Source organism: Prionailurus bengalensis, chromosome A1, assembly GCF_016509475.1.
Source record: "Prionailurus bengalensis isolate Pbe53 chromosome A1, Fcat_Pben_1.1_paternal_pri, whole genome shotgun sequence".
NCBI classification, from domain to species: Eukaryota; Metazoa; Chordata; class Mammalia; order Carnivora; family Felidae; genus Prionailurus; species Prionailurus bengalensis.
Window position 1 is genome coordinate 79237550 of NC_057343.1, and position 27408 is coordinate 79264957.

General features: G+C 42.7%; 1 protein-coding gene across 1 annotated transcript in view; it reads left to right on the plus strand.

Moving 5' to 3' along the window:
- MYO16 (myosin XVI) overlaps nt 1-27408 on the plus strand; it is a 609750-nt gene that overhangs the window by 275402 nt on the left and 306940 nt on the right. Inside the window, 2 exon segments of the mRNA XM_043582911.1 lie at nt 13023-13173; nt 22273-22383. Coding sequence (XP_043438846.1) covers nt 13023-13173; nt 22273-22383 — 262 coding nt within the window.

The following is a 27408-nucleotide window of genomic DNA, read 5'->3' on the forward strand; positions in this document are numbered from 1 at the left end:
CTGAGATGGATCCCAGGGTCTCATGTCCAGTTATTGCCACTAATGGAACAGCCGTGGCCAGAATGCACCCTTTGGTGTTTGAACATGGAAGTGCTCTCCCGGGGTATTTAAAAACAATTTTAGTGCTTATTTATTTTTGAGAAAGAGAGAGGCAGACAGAGCGTGAGCAGGGGAGGGGCAGAGAGAGAGGGAGACACAGATCTGAAGCAGCTCCAGGCTCCAAGCAGTCAGCACAGAACCTGATGCTGGGCTCAGACTCACCAATCGCAAGATCATGACCTGAGCTGAAGTCAGATGCTCAACCGACTGAGCCTCCCAGACGCCCCTCTCCTAGGGTCTTTAGTCACTGAAAAGTTTGATACGTGCCAACGTTTGCTTCTAATATGCTATTTCACGGGGTCCTTGAGTTGGAATTTGCAACAATTCTGCATAGTACCTAGTGGGCGGAGTGGTTCACCAACCAGTTGTGGGTTTTCACCAAGCAGTAACAACAGTGACAACAGCTGACAGTTCCTGTGCAGCCGCCGGACATCAGGACTTGTGCGGAGTGGTTTGTGTGGGTCACTGCATTTGATCCTCAGAAGAGCACAAGTACTGTCTCTCATTTGTTGTTGTTAAGTTTTATTTATTTGGTTTTATTGTTTTTAGAAGCTTATGTATTTTGAGAGAGAGAGAACAGGAGGGGCAGAGAGAAAGAGAGAGAATCCCAAGCAGGCTTTGCAGTCAGCACAGAGCCCAACATGGGGCTCGGTCTCACGGCCGTAGGATGATGTCCTGAGCCGAATCCAAGAGTCAGACACTTAATTGGCTGAGCGGCACAGGCGCCCCTTTTGTTGTTAATTTTTAAATTTGAGTACCGATGACACACAATGGCACATTAGTCTCGGGCGGACAGCGTAGTGATTCGGCATCACTGTGTGCTGTCCTCACCACAAGAGTAGCTCCCGTGCATCACCCTACAACACCATTGCAATATCACTGGTTGTCTTCCCTGTGCTGTCTTGTATTCCCGTGACGTTTTTTTTATCTTGATTGCTAAATATCTTAACACACACAACACAAATGCTTCCTCCTGTATCCCCACGTTATAAATCCCAGTCTGACACTCAGAACTTAAGGGAGGTGACCCGTGTCATACACAGGTACTCAGTCTTCTACTGGTTCAGGGAGGAGGTCATTTTTATTGGCAATGCTAAAACCTCTGATTTGGCTTGAAAGAGGAAATTGCTGATGTGAATTTGGCTGTTGTGGTCAGTCCGCTTTGGCTGTGGGCCACTGCCAGTTTAGCAGAAGTGTTTCGTGTGACCGCTTAAAAGATAGTCTGCGACTGGGGAGACCTTTCCCTTCTGCAGAAACCATAAGCGTGAAGGCCACTTGCGATACCGAGTGCTGCTGATCTGCTTTCAAGATAAAGCTACCGGTGAAATGGAACAACATGGGGCCATTACCTCTCTCTGTCGTGTTATCTATCACACCCTTGGTCTTGCTTGGTCTGAGCGTCTACACTGACTCCCAGAGGTGGCCTGTGAGGCCCTGCGCTGTGTGGCCATTATGGACAGAGACCCCAGAGCCATACATCCTGGTTCCGGTGCTGGCTCGGCACCTGCTGGCTCTTGACTCAGGCAGTTTGGTCAAAGTCTTTGCCACCTTTCTCCTCAAGTGTAAAATGTGGGTGTTGTTTAGTTAAGACTTAGTCCAGGCCTTTCTCCCTGCTTCTTGGGAGGAGAGATGCTAGAAGCTTGAAATTCCCAAGTCATGGGACTGTCTCCGATGTCAAAGATCCCGGGGGTCACACTTGAATTTATGCCGCCAGGGTGCCTCAGGGCCGGGGGATGGTCACACCGGAATATCCAGCGATGGGAGTAAGTGACTGAGCACTGAGTCAGCCTGGCCTCCAGGACGGGAGGAGGCCTGGACTCTGAGTCCGGTGATCGAGTCCATCAAGCTTAGGTAACAAAACCTCAGGGAGGACCCGGTGGAGCTTGCTGGTTGGGGAGCACCTCTGTAGGCTTGGCGGGTGATATGCCCTGATTCCACGGGGAGGGCCCTCCGGACCGCACCCAGGGAGAGCATGTGCACTGCAGGTCCTGACCTGTGCCCTCCGCAATAAAGCCGTAGTAGTAAATGTGGTGCATCCCCGAGCGCTGTGAGTTGTTCTAGTGAGTCATCAAACGCCAGGGAGTTGTACATTGGTAGGCGCTTGGTCGGAAGTGTGGGTGGGCATGGAGACCCCCAAACTCGTGGCCGTGTCTGACGTAGGGGCAGCAGCCTTGCTGGAAACAGTGCCCTTCATTTGTGGGGTCTGTGCTGTGGACAGTCAGTGTCAGAACTGCACTGCAGGAGGCCACCCAGTGATGATGATGGAGGTGACAGATGTCTCTTGAACGTGCTCTTGATAACTCAGTGACAATCTTTCTGAAACACTTAGAGCGCAGCGTCTCGCTCACTGTGATTCGACATACATGCTTGAGAAACGATGAAAGGAAAACCAGATGTTTTTCCATCCGTCTGTGAATTGTCAGCGTAATCATCTAAAGAAGAAAGGCCTTGTAGTTATACGCGGAGACAATAGAATTCAGCTTGCCGTTTGGTGCTGTCGAACTGAATATGAACCATTTAGAGAAAGACTTGTTTTCTAAGAAGCTGGAAAGAAACATCCAATCTCGGAGAAGACCAGCTTTGGGCGGGTGCGTCCTCTGATTAGGTTGCTTCGGGGCTGGGTCTGCAGGGTTTCTGAGTCCTGTAGCACTTGGGATGGAGAAAAGATGTGACAGGGAGAAGTCTGGAAAGAGGCAGACCTGAGCAGGGCCAAGGACGAAGAAAGCACAAGGGGCTGGGGGTGCGCAGGCCCCAGGGTGCATCAGCCAAGTGGCCGTTGATGAGAAGAAATACCCTGTGGTGATTTTTCAAAGGGCAGAGTATGGGTTGTGCAATGTGTCTTTGAGCTCAATAAAACCTGAGACCCACGACGGTCTTAGAGTAGATGTTATGGAAAGCCTTGAAGAGGCCACATTTTCTGAGAGAGGCCCATCATGCATTCATTCAAAAGCAGGCCAACTGTGGCCACACAAGATTTCTTCTACAGCCTTTCTTGCTCAATTGACAATAAATACGATTTGCATATCAAAGCAGTTTCAATGATTATTGAGCCTGACTGGGAACAGGCTCAAGAAGATTGCCTTGAGTATCTCCCTGGGCTCATGGTTGCAGTCTTGTCATGCAGTGTATTAGAAAAATTATGTTGCAAATGAAGGACATAGCCTTCGACCTATGTCTCAACACCACACATGGGGCTTTCTTTGCAGAAATGTCTCCGAGTAATTCAGGATAAGCAATACTGAAAAGTGCATTTTTACTCTTGGACCCTTAGACACACCTGTGCTACAGCCATTAGTGGCCTTGCCCCTGATGGGGGAACACCACATCTCTGGTTTCTCCTCTAAGGCGGTTGTTGTTGTACATTTACTACTCTCCCTGAATGACCTGAACGTTTTCAAAATCAGCGCAGCTTCCCGTGACCATTTTGCAGTAAAATAAATTCACCTGAGATAAAGTCGGACCACACTCCCAGCCCTGGATTCTTCGGAGTCTTTGGAAGCTTTGCATCACACAGTCTTGACAAAGCTGTCGGTCAGTTCCACGTGAACTTACAGGTAGGAATGGCTTCCATGGTCTAGTGGGGGATGGAGAGAAATGTCACACAATCCAGGGACACGATGAGACACGGAGAATTATTTAATCTGATTTCCAAGTTTAAACCACTTACACTATCCCTCAAACGTGGTTGGATAACTAGTCAGTCTTCTGAAGTTGGTTGCAAACCACACTGCCGTGAGTCTCTGGTTTTTACTGAGGTCTAGAAGACACATTGCCTAACTCATGAAGGTAGAGGGACGGGGTCAGCATTTCCCTTTCTAGTCAGTTCTTTCCCCTACACCTGAAACTGCCCCAGAGATGGGGCTCACTACCTTTCAGAGCATTTATTCCATAAGCTACCACACACACACACCTCATTCTCTTCTCTTTTTATATTATACACCGTGTGTATACACACTCACTCACTCGGCACACCCATGCTGGTGACTTAAGTTTTACCACATTCTATCAAATGTACTTGCTAAAAATGATGGAGAAATGCAGATTATTAAGTGTTTCCTTGATTCAAGTGAATGATAGTCATGTTGTTTCGTATAAATATCATTCATTAAATACCTATCCAGAAACATAAACGCATGCTACACAGCATAACAGTATAATATGGCCTATCCAGAAATTCCCTTCATGTATTCCCAGAGTGGACGCATTCGACTCACTTTATTATAGAGTCTGAAAATTTCTTTGCAGGTATCGGTTGAGAACTACAAGATGAATATCAAATATCTTAACAACAGTGTCATTTCCCGTTTAACCATGAGACACATTGACATTTTTGTTTCCTAAACACAAGGAATATTTTATCAAAGTGCTTTTTCTTTCATTGTAGTTTTTTAATGAAACAAACTAAAGTTATTTGGGGGGGGGATGGTGTTGAGCAAAGATAGCGATTAATTCAAAGCTGTCCAGGAACTGTTTCCTTCAAAATTAACCTTTAGATAATTATTTTGTAAATGCAGAAAAACCCAATTCCCTGTGGTAAGTCATTTATGTAGCTGTGTTGTTAGGATTAAAATTGAGATCTATTCATCTTTTTTTTTTTTTTAATTTTTTTTAACGTTTTTATTTATTTTTGGGACAGAGAGAGACAGAGCATGAATGAGGGAGTGAATAGCATACACTTAGAGGGAGACACAGAATTGGAAACAGGCTCCAGGCTCTGAGCCATCAGCCCAGAGCCTGACGCGGGGCTCGAACTCACGGACCGCGAGATCGTGACCTGGCTGAAGTCGGACGCTTAACCGACTGCGCCACCCAGGCGCCCCGAGATCTATTCAGTACATCACCACCACAATAACTGAGTCACATATGCCATTTCCTTTTTTTTTTAATGTTTATTTATTTTTGAGAGTGGGGGTAGGGGCAGAGAGAGAAGGAGGCACAGAATCCGAAGCAGGCTCCAGGCTCCGAGCTGTCAGCACAGAGCCCGATGTGGGGCTTGAACTCATGAACGCGTGACCTGAGCTGGAGTAGGATGCTTAACCGACTGAGCCACCCAGGCACCCCATATATGCCATTTCTTTACATTTATTTTGATGAGATTTTTTTGTTGGCCTACTATATCTCAATATAGCCAATTTTGTTTGTTTTCTATATTTTTCTAAAATTGCTGGTGTCAGAATGGGCAATGATTGTTGCTTTTGTTAGTTTTGTTTTATTACCTTCCTGTTTCCATTTTCAGAAACAAAATCCCAGTTCCTACAGGCACATTTGCTCTGCATGAAATGCCTTTTATGTTTCTAGAAATAACTAAGTCTTGACTAAATCCAATAGAGTTCAGAAATTGATTGTCTGCCGGAATAGTGTCATGTGGTTTTTTCCACGGTCAGGTTAAAGTGATCTCTCACCCTTTTAATCTAAACTTCTCTTGGATAATAGCTGTTTCATTTTCTTTACGTGTGTGGAATCTGCCTTACTTAAGCCTTCTTTTACTATTTTCCTTCCTATTTTTTTCTGGTTTTCACTGATAGACTTCTATTCCTGACACCTTTTTTATAAAATTAAAATTTTCTCATGGAGGAAAAATCGGAAAGTCCAGGAAAACATATAGAAGCATGAAAAAATGCACTCATTAATGTCAAAAGAAAAGTTTATACTAGAGAAGTTAAAGGTGAAAGGAAGAACTTATTCAAGACTCTTGCACTAGAGGGAGAGAGACTGAACTTGACTCTTGATACAAAAGGTCAGAGAGCTTTTAAGCGCTGGGATGAGTGTGTGGAAAAGCCTGAAAAAGCAGGAAGGCTGGTCCTTGTGAGGAGGCCATCCACAGTTCACTGGTTGGTGCTTAAGGAAGTGAGGCTCCTACCCTCCCACAGAGACCAGGAGATTGGGGCTCCTTCCCTCAACGAGCCTCATGGTTACATTTCTAGAGAATAGCTCCCAGGTCCTGGGGAAGGATGTTGCCAGTTGTAGAATATTTACAGCTCAGAGGGACAAAGGGCGAATTTACACTGGAACGTTCTCTAAGGAAAGGGAGGGAGGCAGTCTAGAGCTGGAGAGAAGCTGTCCTGAAGGTGAGCTGAGAGAGGAGACTGTGAAGTCCATCTGCATCAGTAGTCCACCTTTGAGAGAGAGAGAGAGAGAGAGAGAGAGAGAGAGAGAGAACCCCAAGCAGGCCCCATGCCCAGTGTGGAGCCCCACATGGAGCTCGATCTCACCACAGTGAGATCATGTCAGACACTTAATTGAGCCACCCAGGCACCCCCCACAGTAGTCTACCTTTTTAATGAAACTCCTATTAATTTGGTCCATTCCTTCTTATCCTTTATGTGTTTCTTTTTCTTTATTGAATTCTTGTTCTGTCTATATAATTACATCTTATTTTTCTAAAAATCCATCTCATATCATAAATATTTTGGATTGATAAACATTTAACGTGTATTGAAACAAACAGCAGTGAGTACTGAAACATTATTATTCCTTTTTCTAGAAAAATATCATTTTCATACATTTTCACAGTGTACAAATGGATAATAGTGAAAATTTAAATATATAGAAGTGAGCTTAGATGAATGCCGCAGGTAATCACAATGATTATGGATGAAATATCCTTCATTTTACAAGTGGAATGGAAACTTAAAGAAGAGTTGTTCCATGGACATTCAAAACATTACCATATGCCGGCAGCCAAGGTACATGCTTTGCATTTATTTAATGTTTATTTATTTATTTTGAGAGAGACAGAGAGAGCGAGCATGCAATCAAGGGAGGAGCAGAGAGAGAGTAGAGAGAGAATCCTAAGCAGGCTCTGAGTTTTCAGCTCAGAGTCCAACACGGGGCTGGAACCCACCAACCGTGAGATCGTGACCTGAGCTGAAATCAAGAGTCAGACCCTTAACCCACAGAGCCACCCACGTGCCTCATGCTTTGCATTTTCTTATAGAAAATATGCATATGACAAATATGTTACCATGTGATCCAACTGTATTATTTAGAATCATTGTTTTTCTTATATGAATAAGAGTATTTTTAACTAGTTACTTACAATTATTGTTAGTAGTAGACCTATGATATTAAGTTATTGAGTGTGGAAGTGATTTTTAAAGACGTAGGTGAAAATGCGTCGGAGGAGGGAGCACGTGTTGGCATCACAGAACTGTAGGGCTTAGCATACACTTAGATACTGCCTCGTCTAACTCCTGCATTTGCAAGGGCGCAGCTGTGGCCCAGAGATTGTGAAGGCTTAGAAGGTCAGGTGATTGCCAACGTGAGGCAGAAACCGACTTAGAATGAGGTCACTGTATTCCTGGATCAATCTTCTTTCTGAGTATACCTCTCAGTTGGAAATACGATAGAACCCGCTAGTAACACTGTGATTAGATTTGAGATAAGAAAGGGGTTGTTTGGCTGTGTTAGTAAACTCACTGTTTCTCCCTTTCAGAAATCCTTTGTGGGGCGCTTGGGTGGCTCAGTCGGTTCAGCGGCTGACTTTGGCTCAGGTCTTGATCTCACGGTTCCTGAGTTTGAGCCCTGCACTGGGCTCTGCACTGACAGTCTGGAGCCTGCCTGGGATTCTCTCTCTCTGTGCCCAAAATAAATAATTCTCTCTCTCTGTGCTCAAAATAAATAAATACATTTTACAACAGAAACATAGAAATCCTTTCTAACTGGTGACTTTCTGTGGTTTCTACCTGACTTGTCAAACCACGGCTTTATTCATCACTTTATACTCAGAACACTTGGCACAGTATAGGCAAAACCTCTCTTTAGTTTCTTTTTTTTCTTTTCTCTTTTTCTTTTAAAACTTCCTGACAAAGCAGAAAGAAAGAGATGGCTGATATACAAGGCCAGATAAGTAAGGACACATTTTGGTAGGTGTGAGGGTGGATTGTGGATGTGGCCAGTGTGACTGGTGGCTAAGAACACAAGCTCTGGACCTCAGGTCCCAGCTGTAGTCCTGCCTCCCTGTGTGTCCACAGCCAGTCCGTCTCTCTGTCCCCCAGTGTACTCATCTATAAAATAGGTGGAATAGTAGATGTGTCTTTATAATGTTGTTGTTCCATAGTTAGTATGGATGGAGTACTTAGAATGGAGATGACCATGCCTTAAATCCCATGTAATTATCAAAATGTTTTGTGGGTGGTCCACTCAGATTAAAGAAAATATAGGGAAGCTGCAATGGTCTTCAAATGCCTGAAGGGTTCTCATGTCAGAGAAGCATGGGGCACCCCTCGGAAGCTCAGGGAGGATGAATACCAGTTAGGGCAGCGGGCAGTGTTGCCCAGTTGTTCACGGAAGAAATAGGGCCCCTTTGCAGTTGTGGATACCTTACCACTCGATGGTATTCAAGCAGATCTGGATATGAAATTTTTATAAGCATTAAAATCATCCCCATCATATAGTGAATTAAAAAAAAATGTTTAATGTTTATTCATTTTTGAGAGACAGAGTGCAAGCAGGGGAGGGGAAGAGAGAGAGGGAGACACAGAATCCAAAGCAGGCTCCAGACTCTGAGCTGTCAGCACAGAGGCCAACACGGGGCTTGAACCCACGAACTAGGAGATTATGATCTGAGCTGAAGTCAGATGCTTAACCGACTGGGCCACCCAGGCGCCCCAAGAATTTTTAAAATTAATAACTGTACTCTTGGGAAGGATAGTCTGCCATGGGCTTTGAGCACCCTGAACATTGTTGCTCAGTTTTTCAGACTGCAAGGCCTGTGTAGTTAGAAATACAGGCCACCAAGCAGCTCAAGGAGACCACAGAACTCACTTGAGGGGAGGGGCACTGGCTTACCAGCTACTTGGTGCAGTGTTCGCTGCTCGCTCAAAAAGTATTTGACTCTTGCCCGGAACTCTGTCCTACAACACAACACACTGTGGGTGCAGGTGTCCGTGGAGGTCTATCTGTGTGGGCCCATCGTGGGACATGGCGCAAACATGCAACTCTGTGTGTGCCGTCTGTGAGTAACAACATCCTCCATCTCAGATCTGGGAATCTCTTGTCTCCCACGCTTCTCCATGAAATAGTGCCAAGCTGACCTGTTAGTTTGTAAGCAGAGAAAACTTCACAGCGCTGGGCACATGCAACTAACAATAGCTAATTTCACTGCCTGCTTATTCCTGTAGTCGTTGTGCTAAGCCCTTTGTATGCATTATGTTGGAAATCCAACACCGGTCTTTTTTTACAGATTGGTTTTAGAGAATGTGTATATAGCTTGCCCAGGATGGCAGAGTGAGCATCAAACGTTGTGCTTTTATGACACAGACACAGTACACTTGTCACTGTTCTGCACCAGGCTGCCTCGTTAGTGTGCTCCCCTGTCGCCTCACCTACTTAAATATGTCTTCATTGAGTAAACCATCATCATCCGGAGCTCAAGGGATGCATAACCGACCTCACATTTCTGTAAAAGTGTTCCTCGGGCCTTTCCCTCAGGCCTGGCATTAATGCAGCCCATTTACTGTTGTTGTTGTTTTTCCACACTTTTCTAGACTCTGTTGTACATTTGGAAGATAGGGCACAGAGACAGGCTGTAAAACAATGCGACATTGTGGTTACTAAAAGAAGCCCTTCAGGATGCTTTCCTCCACCCCTAGCACTGCTAATCTACAAAATCATTTGCTTTTCTCTATACAGCAAGAGGAGATTGAAATAAAAAATTCACTTGTAATGGCGCGAAAACATGCAATACAACAGAATAAATCTAACAGATATTTGGAAGGTTTTAATACCAAAAGTTACAAGAATACTGAGGAAAATTAATGATCAGAATAAATAAAGATACTGTGCTTATGGATGACAGAATTCAACACCGTTAATATGTAAACCCTCCCCCAAATTGATTTACCGGTTGAGCACAATGCTAATCAAAGTCCCAATGGGCGTGTTTATAAACTTTGACAAATAGATTGTAAAGTCTATATGAAAATGTTAATGATCTTGAATAGCCAAAACAAAAGAGCGAAGTTGGATGAATCCTAGTACTTGATTTTGAGTCTTACTGTGAAGGTGTATTAAAGCAAGACAGTGCAATATTGGTGTGAGACTAGACTGTTATATCAGTGGAACATACTGGAGTACCCCCAGATAGACCCACACATATATGGTAACCGAATCTTAACAAAGGTATCCAGATAATTGGCTAGAACACTTGGACAGCCAGCCATAGGAAAAAAATAATGAAACCTGACACGTGTACAACACCATATACGAAACCCACTCACGATGGATTATAGACTCAAATGTAAAGCACAAAACTATAACGTTTCTGGAATATAACCTGGGAGAAAACCTTTTTGATCTTGGGTTAAGAAAAGAATTCTTAGATAAGACACAAGAAACACAAGTCATAAGAGGAAAAAAAAAAAAGGAACAACATATTTTGAAACACACCATAAAGAAAATGAAAAGATAAAACCCAGACCGGGAGAAAATACTTGCCATGTATGCATCTGATAAAGGACTGGGAACCAGAATATATAAAGCCAGTACTCAAGCAACAAAGATTTGAACACCCACTTTACCAGAGAAGAGCTTTTTATATTGAATAAGCACATTAAAATACAGATTGAAACCACAGCGAAAAACCACTAATATACCTACTAGAGTGGATTTAAAAAAAATTTTTTTTCAATGTTTATTTATTTTTGGGACAGAGAGAGGCAGAGCATGAACGGGGGAGGGGCAGAGAGAGAGGGAGACACAGAATCGGAAACTGGCTCCATGCTCTGAGCCATCAGCCCAGAGCCTGACGCGGGGCTTGAACTCCCGGACCGCGAGATCATGACCTGGCTGAAGTCGGACGCTTAACGGACTGCGCCACCCAGGCGCCCCTAGAGTGGATTTTAAAAAGAGAGAGAAGTGGGGCGCCTGGGTGGCTCAGTCGGTTAGGCGTCCAACTTTGGCTCAGGTCACGATCTCACAGTTTGTGGGTTCGAGCCCCGTGTCGGGCTCTGTGCTGACAGCTCAGAGCCTGGAGCCTGCTTCGGATTCTGTGTCTCCCTGTCTCTCTGCTCCTCCCCAAATCATGCTGTCTCTCTCTGTCTCTCAAAAATAAAACATTAAAAAAAAGTTTTTAATTAAAAAAAATAAAAAGAGAGAGAAGCATTGGCAAGACCGTGAGGCAAAGGAATTGCCAAGGCACTGCTGGGGGGAGCACCACGTCAGAAGCAGTTTGTGGAGTTTCATCTAGGTTTTTAAACAAGATAAATGAGAGCATGTGTCTGCCCAAACACCTGTACACAGCTGCGTGTAGAAATTTCGTTTACACTTGACAACATCTGGACAAACCCAAACATTTGGTGCATGGATAGCCCGAGTGTCGCATGTTCCACAGCAGACTACCAGTCGGCACTAAAAAACAAGCCACTGACCAACCTCAAAAACATTATGCTAAAGTAAGTGAAGGCAGACGCAGGCAGCTACGTGCTCTATGATCCCTTTCTGACATTTTAGAAAAGGCAAAACTATAGTGAAAGAAGTAATTATCAATGGTTGCAAGGGGCAGGAGGTGAGTGGACATGACTGGCTCCAAAGAGCAAGCACAAATATGGGCATCTGGCTGGCCCAGTCGGAGGAGAGTGTGACTCTTGATCTCAGAGCTGTGAGTTCAAGTCCCAACGGGGTGTAGAGATTACTTAAAGAAATTAAAACACAAACAAACAAAGAACAGGCACAAAGAGATGGTTGGGAATGATAAAAATCCTATATAGCACTGGTTATGTGGGCTACACAAATACATATATTTAACCATTTACAACTATATATATATTCAACACATACATCTACAAATGCATGTACATCTACAAAAAGTGAGTCATAGTCAGTTTTACTCTATGTAAATAATACCTCAATAAACCTGAATTTTTTGCAAACCAAAAAGTGCATTTAAGCGTTAATTAGAATTACAAGTGCTATAACAGAATACATGAAATAAATATGTTTATATATATCGTGCTTGATTAAATAGGTATATATTTTTGCTTTTATGGTAACATTTAGGGAAATGCAGTTTTAAATCTCGCTATCATAAAATGTTACAATGCAAATTAAACATTTAGATTGTGTTAATTTTTAATGAACATTATATAATAATGGCTTTCTTTTGGCAATGATGTCTTTGGAACAAAATAAAATGAAGTGGCTTTGATTTTCTTTTTTTGCCTAGTTTGAGCCATATGAAGTAATGAAACTTATTGTTTGTGATATTTCAACCTTTGAGCACATCATTCTTCTCTGATTCCCCTATTAATATTTCATTACAAACTCTAAATATTGCCCATGATTCTATAACATATTTTACTTTTTTTTCAATGTTTGTTTATTTTTGAGAGACAGAGCATGAGCAGGGGAGGGGCACAGAGAGAGGGAGACACAAAATCTGAAGCAGGCTCCAGGCTCTGAGCCGTCAGCACAGAGCCCAACATGGGGCTCCAACTCACAGACCGTGCGAGATCATGACCTGAGCCAACGTTGGACGCTCAACCAACTGAGCCACCAAGGCGCCCCTCTATAACATATTTTAAATTGCATATGAACAATATTTTAATTAATTGTGTAATTTTGGCCTTTACATGTTTGCAATTCACTTTCCCACTTAAATCTCTTACTTAGTTCAACCATGCATCAACCTTAGCTTATAATTTGCTTATAAATTGCTTATTGATTTTCTTTTATGTCATATATACATTTGTAAACATTTTCTTCTCAAGTTGAATATATTTTTTTCTTTTAAGGTTGAAATTGAGTGAAATTTAGAATAGAAAAGTTTATTTCCCGTTGATTGTTTTCTTCCCTTCCGTGTCGAGAAGCAGTTTCTTATCTGAGTAAAACACCTTTCTATAACTGCCCAGTTTTGTTATGGTCTTTTTTGATTAATACGACAGTGTCCGGAGAAGACTAATTACAATGTTGATTATTTTCTGTAGCAGTCCCCTGGTGTTGCCGATTGCCAAGCAAGACAGTATGTTGGAAAAAGACATTATGTTCAAAGATGCAAGAAAAGGTCTATGCAAGCGACAGTCTCAGGACAGCGTCCCTGAAGATGCCACGGTGAACGTCCCCACCAAACCTGAACAGGTAACACGTCTTTACTGTGGGTCTGCTTAGTGCATCATGCTTTAAAATCCAACGTTTCAAAACCAAACACCCACAAATTTCCATTCAAGGAAAAATTCATGACCTAAAGGTTAATACTTGGTTTAAAATTCCCATATACACACTGTCATGGCATTATACTGACCATTAAACATAGCTGCTATTGTTCTGTAGAAGGATTTAATTTTATACTCTTGACTTCTATATCAGGAACGTGAGCTCAGCCAGTATGCTGATTCCTGAATATTCCTGAATAACAGTTATGTGTTTGGTCATCATTTTGATTATTACATGGAGTATGCTTTTTGTTTCCTTCAAAGATCCAACTATTTTATATAACAAGAAGAAAGAAAAATCAACCACTAAGAGTCATTTATGGAAAGTAACTGTGGTGGTGTACTGTGTGTGTGTGTGTGTGTGTGTGTGTGTGTGTGTCCCGCAGTGCCTAGGTTATGGGCGATCACTTTGATGAGCTGGGAGATATAGAAATTAGTGTATTTTCTGTTACCATTCCTACAGAAATAAATGATTTTTACATGCTTCATGTTTTATAAGTGGCAGAGTAATTTTATAAATGTCAGAGTAATCCTTGAAACTGTTTTATTTCACTCTAATTTCAGATAATTTAAAGACATCTTAGCTAGGTTTTCCAAAGGCCATCTTTTCAAAATTTAATTTTAGTTTCATTAATTTTTGTTATGTCAAAATAACTAATAAATGGTTTTTGTAATTTTGAGATACTTTAAAAATTATTATTTATTTGCTTTTGAGAGAGAGAGAGAGAGAGAGAGAGAGAGAGAGAGAGAAAGAGTGAGTGGGGAGGGGCAGACAGAGAGGGAGACACGGAATTGGAAGCAGGCTCCAGGCTCTGAGATGTCAGCACAGAGCCCAATGTGGGGCTTGAACCCATGCATGAATGGTGAGATCATGACCTGAGTCGAAGTCAGACACTTAACCAACTTTAGTAGGTGTATTTGTCAGCTTAGGCTGCCATGACAAAATACTACAAACTGGGTGGCTTAAGCAACAGAAATTTATTTTTCACAGTCCTAGAGACTTGAAGTACAAGGTCAAGGTACCAACTGATGAGGTTTCTTCTGATAAAGGTCCTCATCCTGGCTGATTTCTCCCTGTGTCCTCATCTGGGAGGTGGTGGTGGTGGGGAGGAAAGAGACAGAGAGAAGGAAAGAACTGTCTGGTGTCTCTTATAAGGACACCAATCCTATAGGATCAGGGCCCCACCCCTGTGACCTCATTTAACTTTTATTACCTCCTTAAGGCCCTATCGCCAAATGCTCACATCGAGAGCCTCAACATATGAATTTGGAGGAATGCAATTCAGTTTGTAACAGTAGACAGATTGAATGTTAGGTAAGATTTAAGGCACCGCTGTCATCCCTCCTTGGCCCTGATTCTCTCCCGAGGAAGATCGACGTCACCCACTGGCTGGATTATACTTTTACGTTTCACAGGAGAGCTTCAGAAAAGGCTTGTGGAAGCAAGAGCCTTCTGAATAGCATTTTAAAGGGAAACGTGGAATGTGGAAAATTTCTTTAAAAATTGAAACAAAAACCACTGTATCTCTCCTTCCTGGTTTTTCTAAAATGTAGGTTTTATCAAATGGTAACTGTGTGAATGAATATTCAAGGCTTGATTGAAACTTTTTCGGTTCTGGTAATCACCAAAACGAACACGTATTATCTCTGAGAATGGAGAGAGAATTCCTCTTAAGTTCTTTCAAAGTGTGTAATACGTTCTTCCTTTTCTTTCCTTTTCATTCTGCCTTTCCCTCCCTTTCTCCTCTCCCTGCCTCCTTCTGTCCTTCTCTAACTTCCTGACTTCCTAACTTTACCCTCTCTCCCTTCTTCTGCTTCCTTCCTTTCTGAATATATTTATAAAAATTTAGTTCACACTTGGGGCGCCTGGGTGGCGCAGTCGGTTAAGCGTCCGACTTCAGCCAGGTCACGATCTCGCGGTCCCGGAGTTCGAGCCCCGCGTCAGGCTCTGGGCTGATGGCTCAGAGCCTGGAGCCTGTTTCTGATTCTGTGTCTCCCTCTGTCTCTCTGCCCCTCCCCCGTTCATGCTCTGTCTCTCTCTGTCCCCAAAATAAATAAACGTTGAAAAAAAAAATTAAAAAAAAAAAAATTTAGTTCACACTTGAAATTTGGGTCCAATTTTTATCCCATTTAGTGAAGGCACGGTAGCCTGGGAGTGCAGAGAAGACTGATGCCCTGGTTCAGGTCTGCTGCTTAGACTCTAGGCTCCTTGAGCTCATAAGACCTATCTATAAAATGGGTACATAGTATAGTCTTCACAGGGTTTTTACAGAGCTGACAAAAAAAGAGGGCTATAAGGTTATAACACAATTACCAAGAACAGAGTAAAAATGCAGTAAGATGGGGGCATCTGGCTGGCTTCGTCGGCTGAGTGTCCAGCTCTTGATTTCAGCTCAGGTTGTGATCCCACAGTTCTGGGATCGATCCCCAGGTAGGGCTCTGTACTGACCACATGGAGCCTGCTTGGGATCCTCTCCCCCACCCCCTCTCTGCCCCTCTCCTGCTCTCTTTCTCTCAAAATAAATAAATAAACATTAAATTAAAAAAAATGCAGTAAGATCTATTTATATTTTTATTGTTATTATTTGTATAGATTCACTGTATGTTCGGTTTTGCCAGAATGGCTGAGTTCTCTACCACTAAATGTATCTGCTCTTAATTGATCTAATTCCAGTCAACACATCCACCAGGCTTTATTTTTTTTTTCAATGCAAATGTAGATTACTTTAGATAATAATAATACAAAATCATAGTTTGTATTAACATTTCAGTGCTTAACCATGCATTCACCTGCATTATCCTAATCCTCAAAATCCCACCATGGGCAAGTTATTATCCTTTTTCATTACTTAACTTACACTCATGTTACCGATTCAGTTTGAAAATGACCAAATTCCAGAACCTGAAGCGAATTGCCAAGAGTCACAAGTACTTCTTTACTCTGGATCTGGTTCTTCATCGGGGACACCCCCAAGGAGCTCCCCATTCACCTGGCAGAGCCCTGTCGACTTGCGATGGTACCATCAATAGGCGAGGGGTCGGCATGCCACGGCTGCCTGTGCACTACAGGGCTTTTGACAATTGACGAGAATTCTTTCTGTGGTCCAAGAAATACCCATATTTGCATATGCAAAAATGTAAACCCTTGGCCAGGCGAAGCAATAGGAAGTGAAAGAACCTGATACATTTTGTTGTCTTAGAAACATCTAACAGGGGCGCCTGAGTGGCTCAGTCGGTTCAGCGTCTGATTTCAGCTCAAGTTGTGATCTCATAGTTCGTGGGTTCCAGCCCCGCGTCAGGCTCTATGCTGACAGCTCGGAGCCTGGAGCCTGCTTCGGATTCTGTGTCTCTCCCTGTCTCTCTCTGCCCCTCCCCGGCTCATTCACTGTCTCAATCTTTCTCAAAAATGAATAAAAACATTAAGAAAATTAAAAGAAACATCTGACAGAATAGCGAAAACAAGGGGAAATAATTAAAATGCTATCTAGGCGCGGTGGTGGGCTTAAGCTTTGGAAAACTTAGTATTTTGTCAGATTATCACCCTTTTCCCTGTTATGACCTCTTGGCCACCTCTTTTTTTTCCTAACTTCCTCTCTCCTCTTCATTCATGAATACTCGGTCCTTTTCCCCTCCTCAAGATCCTGATGGTTTTCTCCTGTTTGTCAAACCACCTCCTCTGTCCCCTGGACTTATGGTTTCTGCACATGTACTGCTAATCTCCCAGGGATGAAAAGTCACAAACAAACGAACAAAACAGGAAAGGTGACGCCACTCCAGGCAAGTGTGGACGACCTGGAGTCAGGGAAATCAGACTGTTTCCCAAACTTAAGTTCCCTTTGGATCTCGAAACATTTCTCAAAGCGTTTCTCTGAAGTTCTTCCTGACCTTCTATCCTGAGCTCTATTTACTTTATGTTCTAGATCTCCCCTTTTACACAGATAGATAGGGATATATATCTTCATGGAAATCAGAGTGGCCAATCTCAGAGAGGATTTTTTTTTTTACATATTTTCCCGCCTCGCTTTTATCTTGTGTTATAATTGTTTGGCAGACTTTGACAGTAGACCTTATCAAGCCTGCCACTGTAACATAAAAATATTCAGAGATGTGTTTTTCTAGTTCTTTCTACTTGCAGCTGCCCCGGTGCCTTTGAAATCTTTATAAAGAACGTGTCCCTCTGATAACCTTGCTTACAATCCATCACCAAAGCCTCCTTCCTGATCATTTTGGGCTCCTGATGTGATGAATGCAAGGAATTCTTCCCTTGATCTGCTCTCACACTGTATTTGTCACATTTCATTACCGCAGACAGGCTCAGGCGTCTCCACATTTTTACTGTCAGCCTAGTACTTTCCTTAACCCCGTGAAACAGCTGTGCCACTGTGGATGGAAATCCACAAAAATACCAACGGATGTCTGCAATAGCTCTCTCGGGCTTGTCAGAACAAATGTCGGGCTTCCGTTCATACTCTGCATGCGCTTTCTAAACATACACCCAGAAGTCCGCATTGAGCTTGGTAGAGCTATGGCTGTAAGAGGAAGTTTCTTATCTTAGAAACGTAAACCATTTCTTCTAAAGAAAAAAAATCTCGCTTTTGATTTGTCTCCTTTTTATGATGGTGTGGGAGTTAAATATGGATGCTAACTTGATGGAGACTTTGGTCTTATTTTTGCATTGTCCAAAGTTATTGCAACCCATTATTGTCTTGTATCATATCATGTAGATGCATGAATACGTATATATGTGTGTGTTCGTGTGTGTGTATAAAGTGTGTCTATATACACACACATACATACCTGTTTTGGGGGGTGAATATCTGTGTCTATGTACATGTGTGCATTATGATACTTTTAGGAAATGATTGCAAAATCACTGGAAAGAAAAGATATTTACCTCCATCCCTAAGTTGATAATGCAAGTTTCCTTTTATGCTTCTCTCTATATAAAGACTTTTGCCAGGAGTCTTTATTTCTTGGAAACACATACTTGTCCATTTGTAGTTATTTTCTGAGTTCCTTTCATGTCTAAGGGCAAACACTTGAGCCGGTGACCCTGTAACCCAGTGCAGGTATCTTTCAGTATAAGCAAACCTTTGATCTTTTGAAATTTGTTTTTTTTGTTTTTTTTTAGTGTTTATTTTTGAGACAGAGAGAGACAGAGTGCGAGCAGGGGAGGGGCAGAGAGAGAGGAAGACACAGAATCTGAAGCAGGCTCCGGTCTCTGAGCTGTCAGCACAGAGCCTGACACGGGGCTCGAACCCGTGAACCATGAGCTGAAGTCAGACGCTTAACCGACTGTGCCACCCAGGCGCCCCTAAACCTTTGATCTTTTGTACACGGGTCCCAGGTAATAAATCCAGTGCAGTTCTGCGGCTCCCCTCCTCTGCCACCCATCCCTGTCCCATGCCCCCCTCTCCTCCTGCACCACCACCTGCCCTGTTTCCTCCCACCCTGCAGCCCACAGGCGCCCTCCAGGGGGCTTTCTGACGTTATGACTCTTACCACCTTCTCCCCTCTCCCTGTCCGTCTTCTCCCACACCCCATGGGACGGCCTCCCGCAGTTATGTCCTGTTTCAGCTTTGCTGCACTTTCCTCAGAGAGGACTTCTGAGACCATCTGAGCCAAAGTACACTTGGTCACTTTTCAGAGCATCCTGTTTTCCCTCCTAGTGCTTTTCCTCATTGTGATTTCTTACTTACCATCCTCACTTTTCCCCCTGCAAACTGTAAACACTGAGGTAAAAGACCTCATCCCTTATCTCCCTCTTTGTACTAAACCTCGAACAATGTGCCTGGCTACGGGCCAGGGAGCAAGAAAACGAAAGGCAAACTATTGAATATATGTTGTCAGATTGATTCATTATCTGCTAGACTTTCTCTGCTGTTACCTAATGGTTATTGTCCCGGTTTCCACTTCTGACCTCTCAGTTGTGTGACCCCAGGGGAACCGTGTGACTTCTCTGGGCCTTAAGTTCTATTTCTACTGATTAAGGAACACATCACTGAATTTCAAACTTTTTAAAATTATTATTTCACAGTAGATCCTTCCCCATAAAGGGATATATGAAAAAGAACTCCAATTTTTAAAGCAGATGAAAGATGAGTGTCTTTGCTGAGAGCCACAGAGATTGGCCCGGAGCCCTCTACAAATGCCTCCTCCCTCCTCCCTCCTCCCTCCAAAGGCAGTCCTCAGGGAAGTTGGCAGAAAGTTTATCTTTGGGGCTCACGGCCCTCTCTAGATGTTTTACTAACTGTGTAACAATGTACCCCCCACCTGCACTTATCCACAGAACAGGCACCTTGCTGGGCCTTCATGCAAACTAATTCTCACAGCCTCCAATGAGGGACCCATCATTATCTTTCCTAGTACGAAAGAGGATTGAAAGTGACTTAGTAATGTTAGGGAAGAAAAATGTTCACATTCCCACAACCAGGAAGTTACACCACTGAGATTTCAACCCATTCATCCCATTGAATACAAAAATAATCAATGTAGGGGAGCCTGGGTGGCTCAGTTGGTTAAGCATCCAACTCTTGGTTTCAACTCAGGTCATGAGCTCATGATTCATGACTCTGAGCCCCACGTCAGGCTCTGCAGAGACAGCAAGGCGCCTGCTTGTGATCCTCAGTCTCTTCTTCTCTCTCTGTCCCTCCCCAGCTTGTGCGTGCTTTCTCTCTCTCTCAAAATAAATAAAAACTTAAGGCAACACACACACACACACACACACACACACACACACACAGTCGATCTCTTAATGTGCTTCAGTTTCCAGCATTTAAGGTGGGGAAGCTCAAATCAGTAAGATTTTTACCCAAATGAGCCTGACTGATAAGAAACACCGAATCAAACACAGCGTACGTCAAGCACGCTTCTAGTTACTTACCTGGCAGCACTTTCGGATTATGAGACTCTTCAAAGTAGAACTAAGTGTATCGTGTTTAAAAAAAAAAAATACAGATATCACACAATCCCAAAACTGATTTTGACAACCCAGAAAATACTGGGGGTTGTGGAACATTATGACTTCTATTTTTATCAGCACAAGTACCAGCTTTTGGATGCCACTCAACTATTTAAGTAAGTACTTGTGAAAGTATCAAAGTCTTAAAGCTATGCCTCTAACCAATTAAAATTAACTAGTCAACTAAGTTGAATAAGACTATGTTATATGCACCTTAATTACAGGTTAATTCTGAAAGGTATTTTGAGGCATATTTCTTTTAAATGCTAGAAAAGCAGAGAAAATAAACCCAAGGTGTTGGCTCTGTGTGTGCATATTGGGGGCAGGGAGAGGCTTGTTCTTGACATTTATGAGGTCTGGAATATTTTACAAATTATTTTTTTGTACATTTATTTAGTTTTGAGAGACAGAAAGAGACAGAGCACAAGTGGGGGAGGGGCAGAGAGAGAAGGAGACACAGAATCCGAAGCAGGCTCCAGGCTCCGAGATGTCAGCACAGAGCCCGACGCAGGGCTCAAACTCACACACCGTGAGATCATGACCCTAGCTGAAGTCGGACGCTTAACCGACTGAGCCACCCAGGCGCCCCACAAATTAATTTTTAATACATTTTTAATACATATTGGATAGGGTATTTGCTATTTTCCCAAATGGTGGTGTCTCAAATACCAGAGCCCACGGCCATGACACCCTCCTAACTGGAAGAAAAAACAAACCACTCTTCTGACCATTTGAGATTCCCAGTAAAGAATTTGAGTTTCCATTATTAATACGTTAGTATTATAAGCAGTCTGGGAGGGCAGTGACTTGTAATTGTCAGTGCCATAGACATTTAGCTGATAAGCAGTAATATTTAAGTTCAAATTATGTAACAGTGGTGCATACGATAATAAAATTTGTAATGCAATTATAAATACAAACTGCAAATGCAATTAGAGAATACAAACACGAACACAAATAAGAGAAGTAAACTTGCTGCTGTTAAAAATTCGCTATGGGCACCCACGAGCCCACAGAGGCGTTAATCACAATATTCTTGTTCTTTGGCTCCCCTGTGTTTTGACATAAGAAAACCAAAGCTGTCATAGTAGATCGAGTGTCTAACATTGTCCATTCGTGGGGCACCTGGGTGGCTCAGTCACTTGAGGGTCTGACTCTTGATCTCGGCTCAGGTCGTGATCTCACAGTCCTGAGATCAAGCCCTGTGCTGGGCTTCCCACTGAGTGTGGAGCTTGCTTGGGATTCTCTCTCTCTCTCCCTCTCCGCTGTTCACACATGCCCCTTCTCTCTGTCTCTTAAAATAAATAAATAAACATTACAAAAAAAATTGTCCATTCTTAACTCGTAAATGATAGATTTACATTTAATCCAAATTCAAATTCATCTCTTTTTTAACTGAAATGTTTCCCAGGTATTTGTTTTTTTTTTTAACTCTGTCACTTTCCATGAAATTGAATAGGGAGGCATTTTTTTCTTGATGGCAGAATTATCTTAATCTCACAGCTACTTTCATTGTAAGTGTAACGTAGAAAAGAATAAAGATCCCAAGCCAAGATTCTGGAGTCTTCTTTCAAAATCTGGCCTCCTCCTACATGCATGCAGAAAGTAAATTCCAGGCACACTGCTTCCTTCACCACGCCAACAACGGTAATATGAAAATTTTTGCTTTAGCTTTGGAAAACGCTGCAAATATGTGAGCTTTTTAGCTGCTTGTCTTACAGAGGACTCAGGTGTCTACATTTAAAATCAACATGCTGAAATAATTTTGACAGACTAATGCCTTTGCGGGACGTAAGGTTAACACGGGGGGTGCTCGTATCAGTGCGTGTGTGTGAGCGTGCGTGCACACTCACGGGCACAGGACCGAAATTCTCATCTGAATACATTTCTCTGTGGCTGTTGAATTTTTTCTTCCTTGGAAGTGAACCATTTCATCTTTTAATAGCGGTTTCAGGCTCACGTGGCCTTTAAACCTTTGACATGTAATTGAAACTGGGACATCCAGCTGTGAAGAAAGTTGATTGGAAAGCAATTAGAATTGATCTCACTTATGTTTTTCCCCAGGTCAAGCTGATGCCTCCTGCTCCCAGTGATGACCTAGCGACTCTCAGTGAGCTGAACGATGGCAGCCTGCTTTATGAAATTCAGAAGCGCTTTGGGAACAATCAGATATATGTAAGTGCCCTTGAAATTGCCTTTTGCACTGCCTTTGTCTTGCTGCCAGTGTTTACCCTTCAGTGCTGCAGATATTACAGGTAAAGGGCTTAATGTTGTCTCTGGGCATGCTGACAGCTTAAGGTGGATTTCTCTGAGTTCGGGTTCATTCTGATTGAGTTCCAAGGCAGGTTCAGCAGAGATCCAGATTTCAGAGTTGTTAAGTGAAAGGTAATACCCTGTGGGTAGACAGCTTTCCGGTTGTCAAGTTTGCTGTGGAAGAAGATCTTGCTAGAAACAGAAGGATCTTCAAGTCACTTATCAAAATGCCGTTTGTTTCCTGTGTTCTACATAGCCTGCCCGATCTGGAAAAGAAAGCTGAGGAGGTAGAGTTGACTCCTCAGGTCAGTGTGTGTGAAAAGAGAAACTATTGTCCCTCTCAGTTATCAGGAAACGCTTTGTCTGTAAAGTAAATACTTTATACGCCCATCTCTGATAACAGGATATGAATATATGACACAGTTGACAAACGGCATGGAGAATTAATTTGCTGTGGTTCTGCCCTGGTTTATATGTGTTATTTCTTCCAATACACAGAACAATTTAGACCCCATGTAATCTCAGTCTCTGGCTCTGTCCGACTCTCTCTGTCCTTGAATTTGTTATGTTCAACTCATAGCAATTCAATCAGAATGTCTGTAGGGAAATCTGATTATGCCCATATCTGCTATCCCTTTTTGATAACCCCCTTTTTCTCCTGGTCTACCGAGAAATTGATTAAGTAATTTTCATGTAAATGTGAAGCCTGAGATTTCCTTACCAGTCATAAATCGCCAGGTGCTGATTAACCTACGCAAATTCAGCACAGCCTCTTAACGCTTGGATGAATCGGCCGCCTCTGCAAATACACGTAAAATTAAATGCTTCTATCAAAATGAAGGGAATTACATCATTGGCATAAAGTGGGGAAACCTGATGACCTTGGCCCCTGTTACTCTTGTGATTTGTGTATTGTTGTTATTCCGTTCCCTCACCTTTTCTAGCATTGTGTTGATTTCTTCTCTTCTACCACAACTTCCTCCTTTTGACTTCTTAATTATATTGCCAGAAGACCATTGCTTGAACTGTTTTGGATTTCTGTGTTTCCTTCATGCTTCTCAAGTGCCTCTGTCTCCCCGATACCCACCTAGTCTACTTCCTGGCAGTCACCGTTCTCATCAAGGCCACTGTCCTCTCTTCCCCAACCGCCTCCCAGCCGTCCAGAGACAAACTTGTTCCCTCTCCACCTGACCTCCCAAGGAGCTAGAGTAATTTTTGTAATGAACCAGTGTAATCTTGAAACCCCCGTTCTTTGACTTCTCTGTGGCTTCTCGTTTTTCATGGGAGGACAGTCACAATCTTCATTCACGATCTGGCCCCCGGACACTAAGCGTTGATGCTCTCGGCCTCCGGCAGCTGCCTTCCTGTCTACACCAAGGATTTTTCTCGGCCTGTTTTGCTTTCCCCTAAGTTTCTCTGTCTACCCCATGAAATAAACACTTAGCTTCACAAACTGCCCCTCAAAAGTTCTTCAGTCTTCAAGGAAACCTGCCCAGATAAAGTTGTGATGGATCTTTCTTGTGACTGCTTGTGATTTTATACCTTACCGGTCCCTTGATTGATCTTTGGGTGCTGTGCGGGGCTCTGGCTCAGTGAGAATAGGACCCATGCTGATTTTACTCACCGTGAGGCCTGGTCAAGCACTTTACAATCGCAAGTGACAGGTATTTCCTGCTGTTTATCAGCTCCTCCCGACACGGGACCCTCTTCTTAGACTCTCTCTGCTCACTGGGTTTCTCTTTCTCTCTGGACCATCAGAATTAAAATTCCCTGCTTTGTTCCAGCTCACATAAAATATAAACTTGCCACCGTGTGAGATGTGATTTTCTTCCTTTCCATACCTGAAATATTGAAGAGCTAAATCGTCTGGGATCAATTTTGTGATGAGTGCTCTAAGTTATGTTATTGGAACTCTCCTTTAATGGGTAGACACGCAATTTCAACATTATTGATTGAATAATAACAAGTGATTTTCAAAGTATCCTGTGAACCATTGGGTGTATGAGCTTTTTATTACCGTTCTGCAGGGAGAGTAAGCATTTAGAACCTCTTATAGCAATTTGATGGTTTCATTTCCTTCTGTTGAATCTGAAAAGAATCCAGGCTTGTGCTTTGTATGTCTTTGTCTTTTCCAATGTCACATTTACAGGAATTCATTTTTATTACGTTTTACAAAAGTATCAGTCCATGATGAATTGGAAATGGAAGTTTCCTTGCCACAAATACAGAAACCCTGGTTTCAGCGGATGTTGTATTCAGAGTTGGTCATGTGACCTGCCCCCCCCCGCACATACCCCCACCACGCTCCCTGCATGCCTCCCCCCTCCCTGCCCCTTTTATTCCTCCCCCAGCTTTCAGCCCAAAGTGCCTAGTTTCGGTGTTGGTTCTAGTCTTTCTTCCATGTCCCAAGTCACGCTTTCATGCAAATCTCAGCAACCTTCCTTTCAAAATATATGCAGAATGGACCCCCACTGCTGCCACTGGCCCATCAGTGCCAACATAACACATGTCAGAAGAATTAATTGTTTAACCAGGAGTTTCCTCTTTTTGCTGTAGTCTGACTGGTTATATAAGGTGATCTTTCAAAACAATCTGTAGGTTTCTCTTTTCTTTTTTCTTTCTTTCTTTCTTTCTTTCTTTTTTTCTTTCTTTCTCTCTCTTCTTTCTTTCTTTCTTTCTTTCTTTCTTTCTTTCTTTCTTTCCTTATTTCTTTCCTTTTTCTCTCTTTCTTTGTCGTGTGTGTGTGTGTGTGTGTGTGTGTGCGCGCGCCAAAACCCAGGAGCAAACGTAACTGACTCTTTTAACTAAGTGCATAGCATTCCATTTGGATATCAGATTGGGAAGGTTCCATATAGCCCGTAGCAGTAGGACGTGCCCAAACCATCAAACAAAATTAATTGCAAGCGATGAGGTGTTTGCTTGCTAGGAAATGCAGAGAATAAAGGCATTTCATTCTCTGAATGATTACGGTCAACTGGAACAGAGAGAATAGACTATGCGATCATATTTCTTTGTGGATGGCAGATAAACATGGAAGCAATATTCTCTTTATTCTTTTTATAAACACACTGGTAGGACTCAAGACTCATAACGAAAGAACTCCACAAAATAAACACAGGCTCCTGTAACATCTGGTTAGCCAGGTAGGCACCTGGCTCACCTGAGCCACTGACTGAACATTCCCCTCTAGGCAACCCCGTGGGATATAGCAGGCTTTTTTTTTTTGTAAGAGCAGCTCAAGAGGCTAGCTTGTGTCAGAAGTCGAAGTCTGTCTAGCTTGGAAGACATTGGAAATTCTGTAGACAGACTCGTTTTCCCCAAGCTGGCACTGCCCCCCAGCCTGTATCTGAAGCCTCACCCACCATATGCAGTACCTACCATGTTGTTCCATGTCCTTCCACTCAATCTATTATGGATCCTTCTGAACACTTAACAGAAGTGACCTATTTATTTATTTTTTTATTATTTTAATGTTTTATTTATTTTTGAGACAGAGACAGAGCACGAGCCAGGGGAAGGGCAGAGAGAGAGGGAGACACAGAATCCGAAGCAGGAACCAGACTCTGAGCTGTCAGCACAGAGCCCAACGCGGGACTTGAACCCACAAACCATGAGATCGTGACCTGAGCCGAAGTTGGGCGCTTAACCAACTGAGCCACTCAGGTGCACTAGAAGTGAGCTATTAAAAAAAAAAAAGTAAGGGGCACCTGTGTGGCTCAGTAGGTTGAGCATCCGACTCTTGATTTCAGCTCAGGCCATGATCCCAAGGTTATGGGATCAAGCTCCTGTTGGGCTCTGTGCTGAGCTGGAGCCTGCTTTAGATTCTCTCTTCTCTTCTCCCTCTGCCCCTCTCCCCTGCTCACACTCTTTCTCTTAAAAAGAAAAAGTGATATTTTAGAAAGGTGAGGTAAAGGAAATCTGTAGGTTTCTAAATTAACAAAACATTTTATAACATTCCCTTCCATCAACAGAGCCTCTTGAGAATATGGCTTAGGTTTATACAAGCTCATACTCTGGGAATCAAAAACAATGTTTTTGTTTATCACAAAATATATTTGCAAAGGCAGTCTCAAATACATTCAATAATCAGACCAAAGTAAAAATTATATATCAATAGAAAAATGCAACTTAGAAGTGTTTCGATTTTTTTTTTAGTTCCTCATTTTTCTTTCCCTAGCACATTTCCCGATTCTCCCTCGATCTCTTATTCTTCATTTTTCTGAGAAATTTTCAGATACTTCACTGTAAAGCTTCCCCTTTGGGGCAATCATTTCCCTTTTCTTTTCTCCTGTACGTGGCTCTAACACAGTGGCCAAGCCTTCTAAGTCAATGTTGGATTGCATCACAGCACGTAGAGAGAATAGGGCACAACTTGTCACGGGTGTATGGCATCATGAATTTTCAGCTGGTGAACAGGCTCAAGTAACCAGCAGCTTCATAAAGAAATGAAATATAAGCAGCACCTTCCCCAGTTGACCCTAATCATTAAAAAGATTTTAGTGTGTATCGGGGCTCCTGGGTGGCTCAGTTGGTTAAACGTCTGACATCGGCTCAAGTCATGATCTCACGGTTTGTGAGTTCGAGCCCCGCGTCGGGCTCTGTGCTGACAGCTCGGAGCCTGGAGCCTGCTTCAGATTCTGTGTCTCCCTCTCTCTCTCAAGAGTAAATAAACATTAAAAAAATTAAAAAAAAAAGATTTCGGCGTATATATAGCTACAGATTCATTTTGTATTTTTTTTCTCTCTTTCTCTAAAGGGAATCATCCAGGGTGTTCTCTTCTGCCTCTGTCAACTTTCATTCATTGTTATGTTTCCGATAATCATCTATCTTGTTGCTGGCGGCAATAGCTACCCATATTTCTGTAAAATAAGCTGCTGTATGAATATATCCTAATTTATGTATTTACTCTACGGTTGAGGAACCCTTGAGTTGTCTCCACTTTTTGGT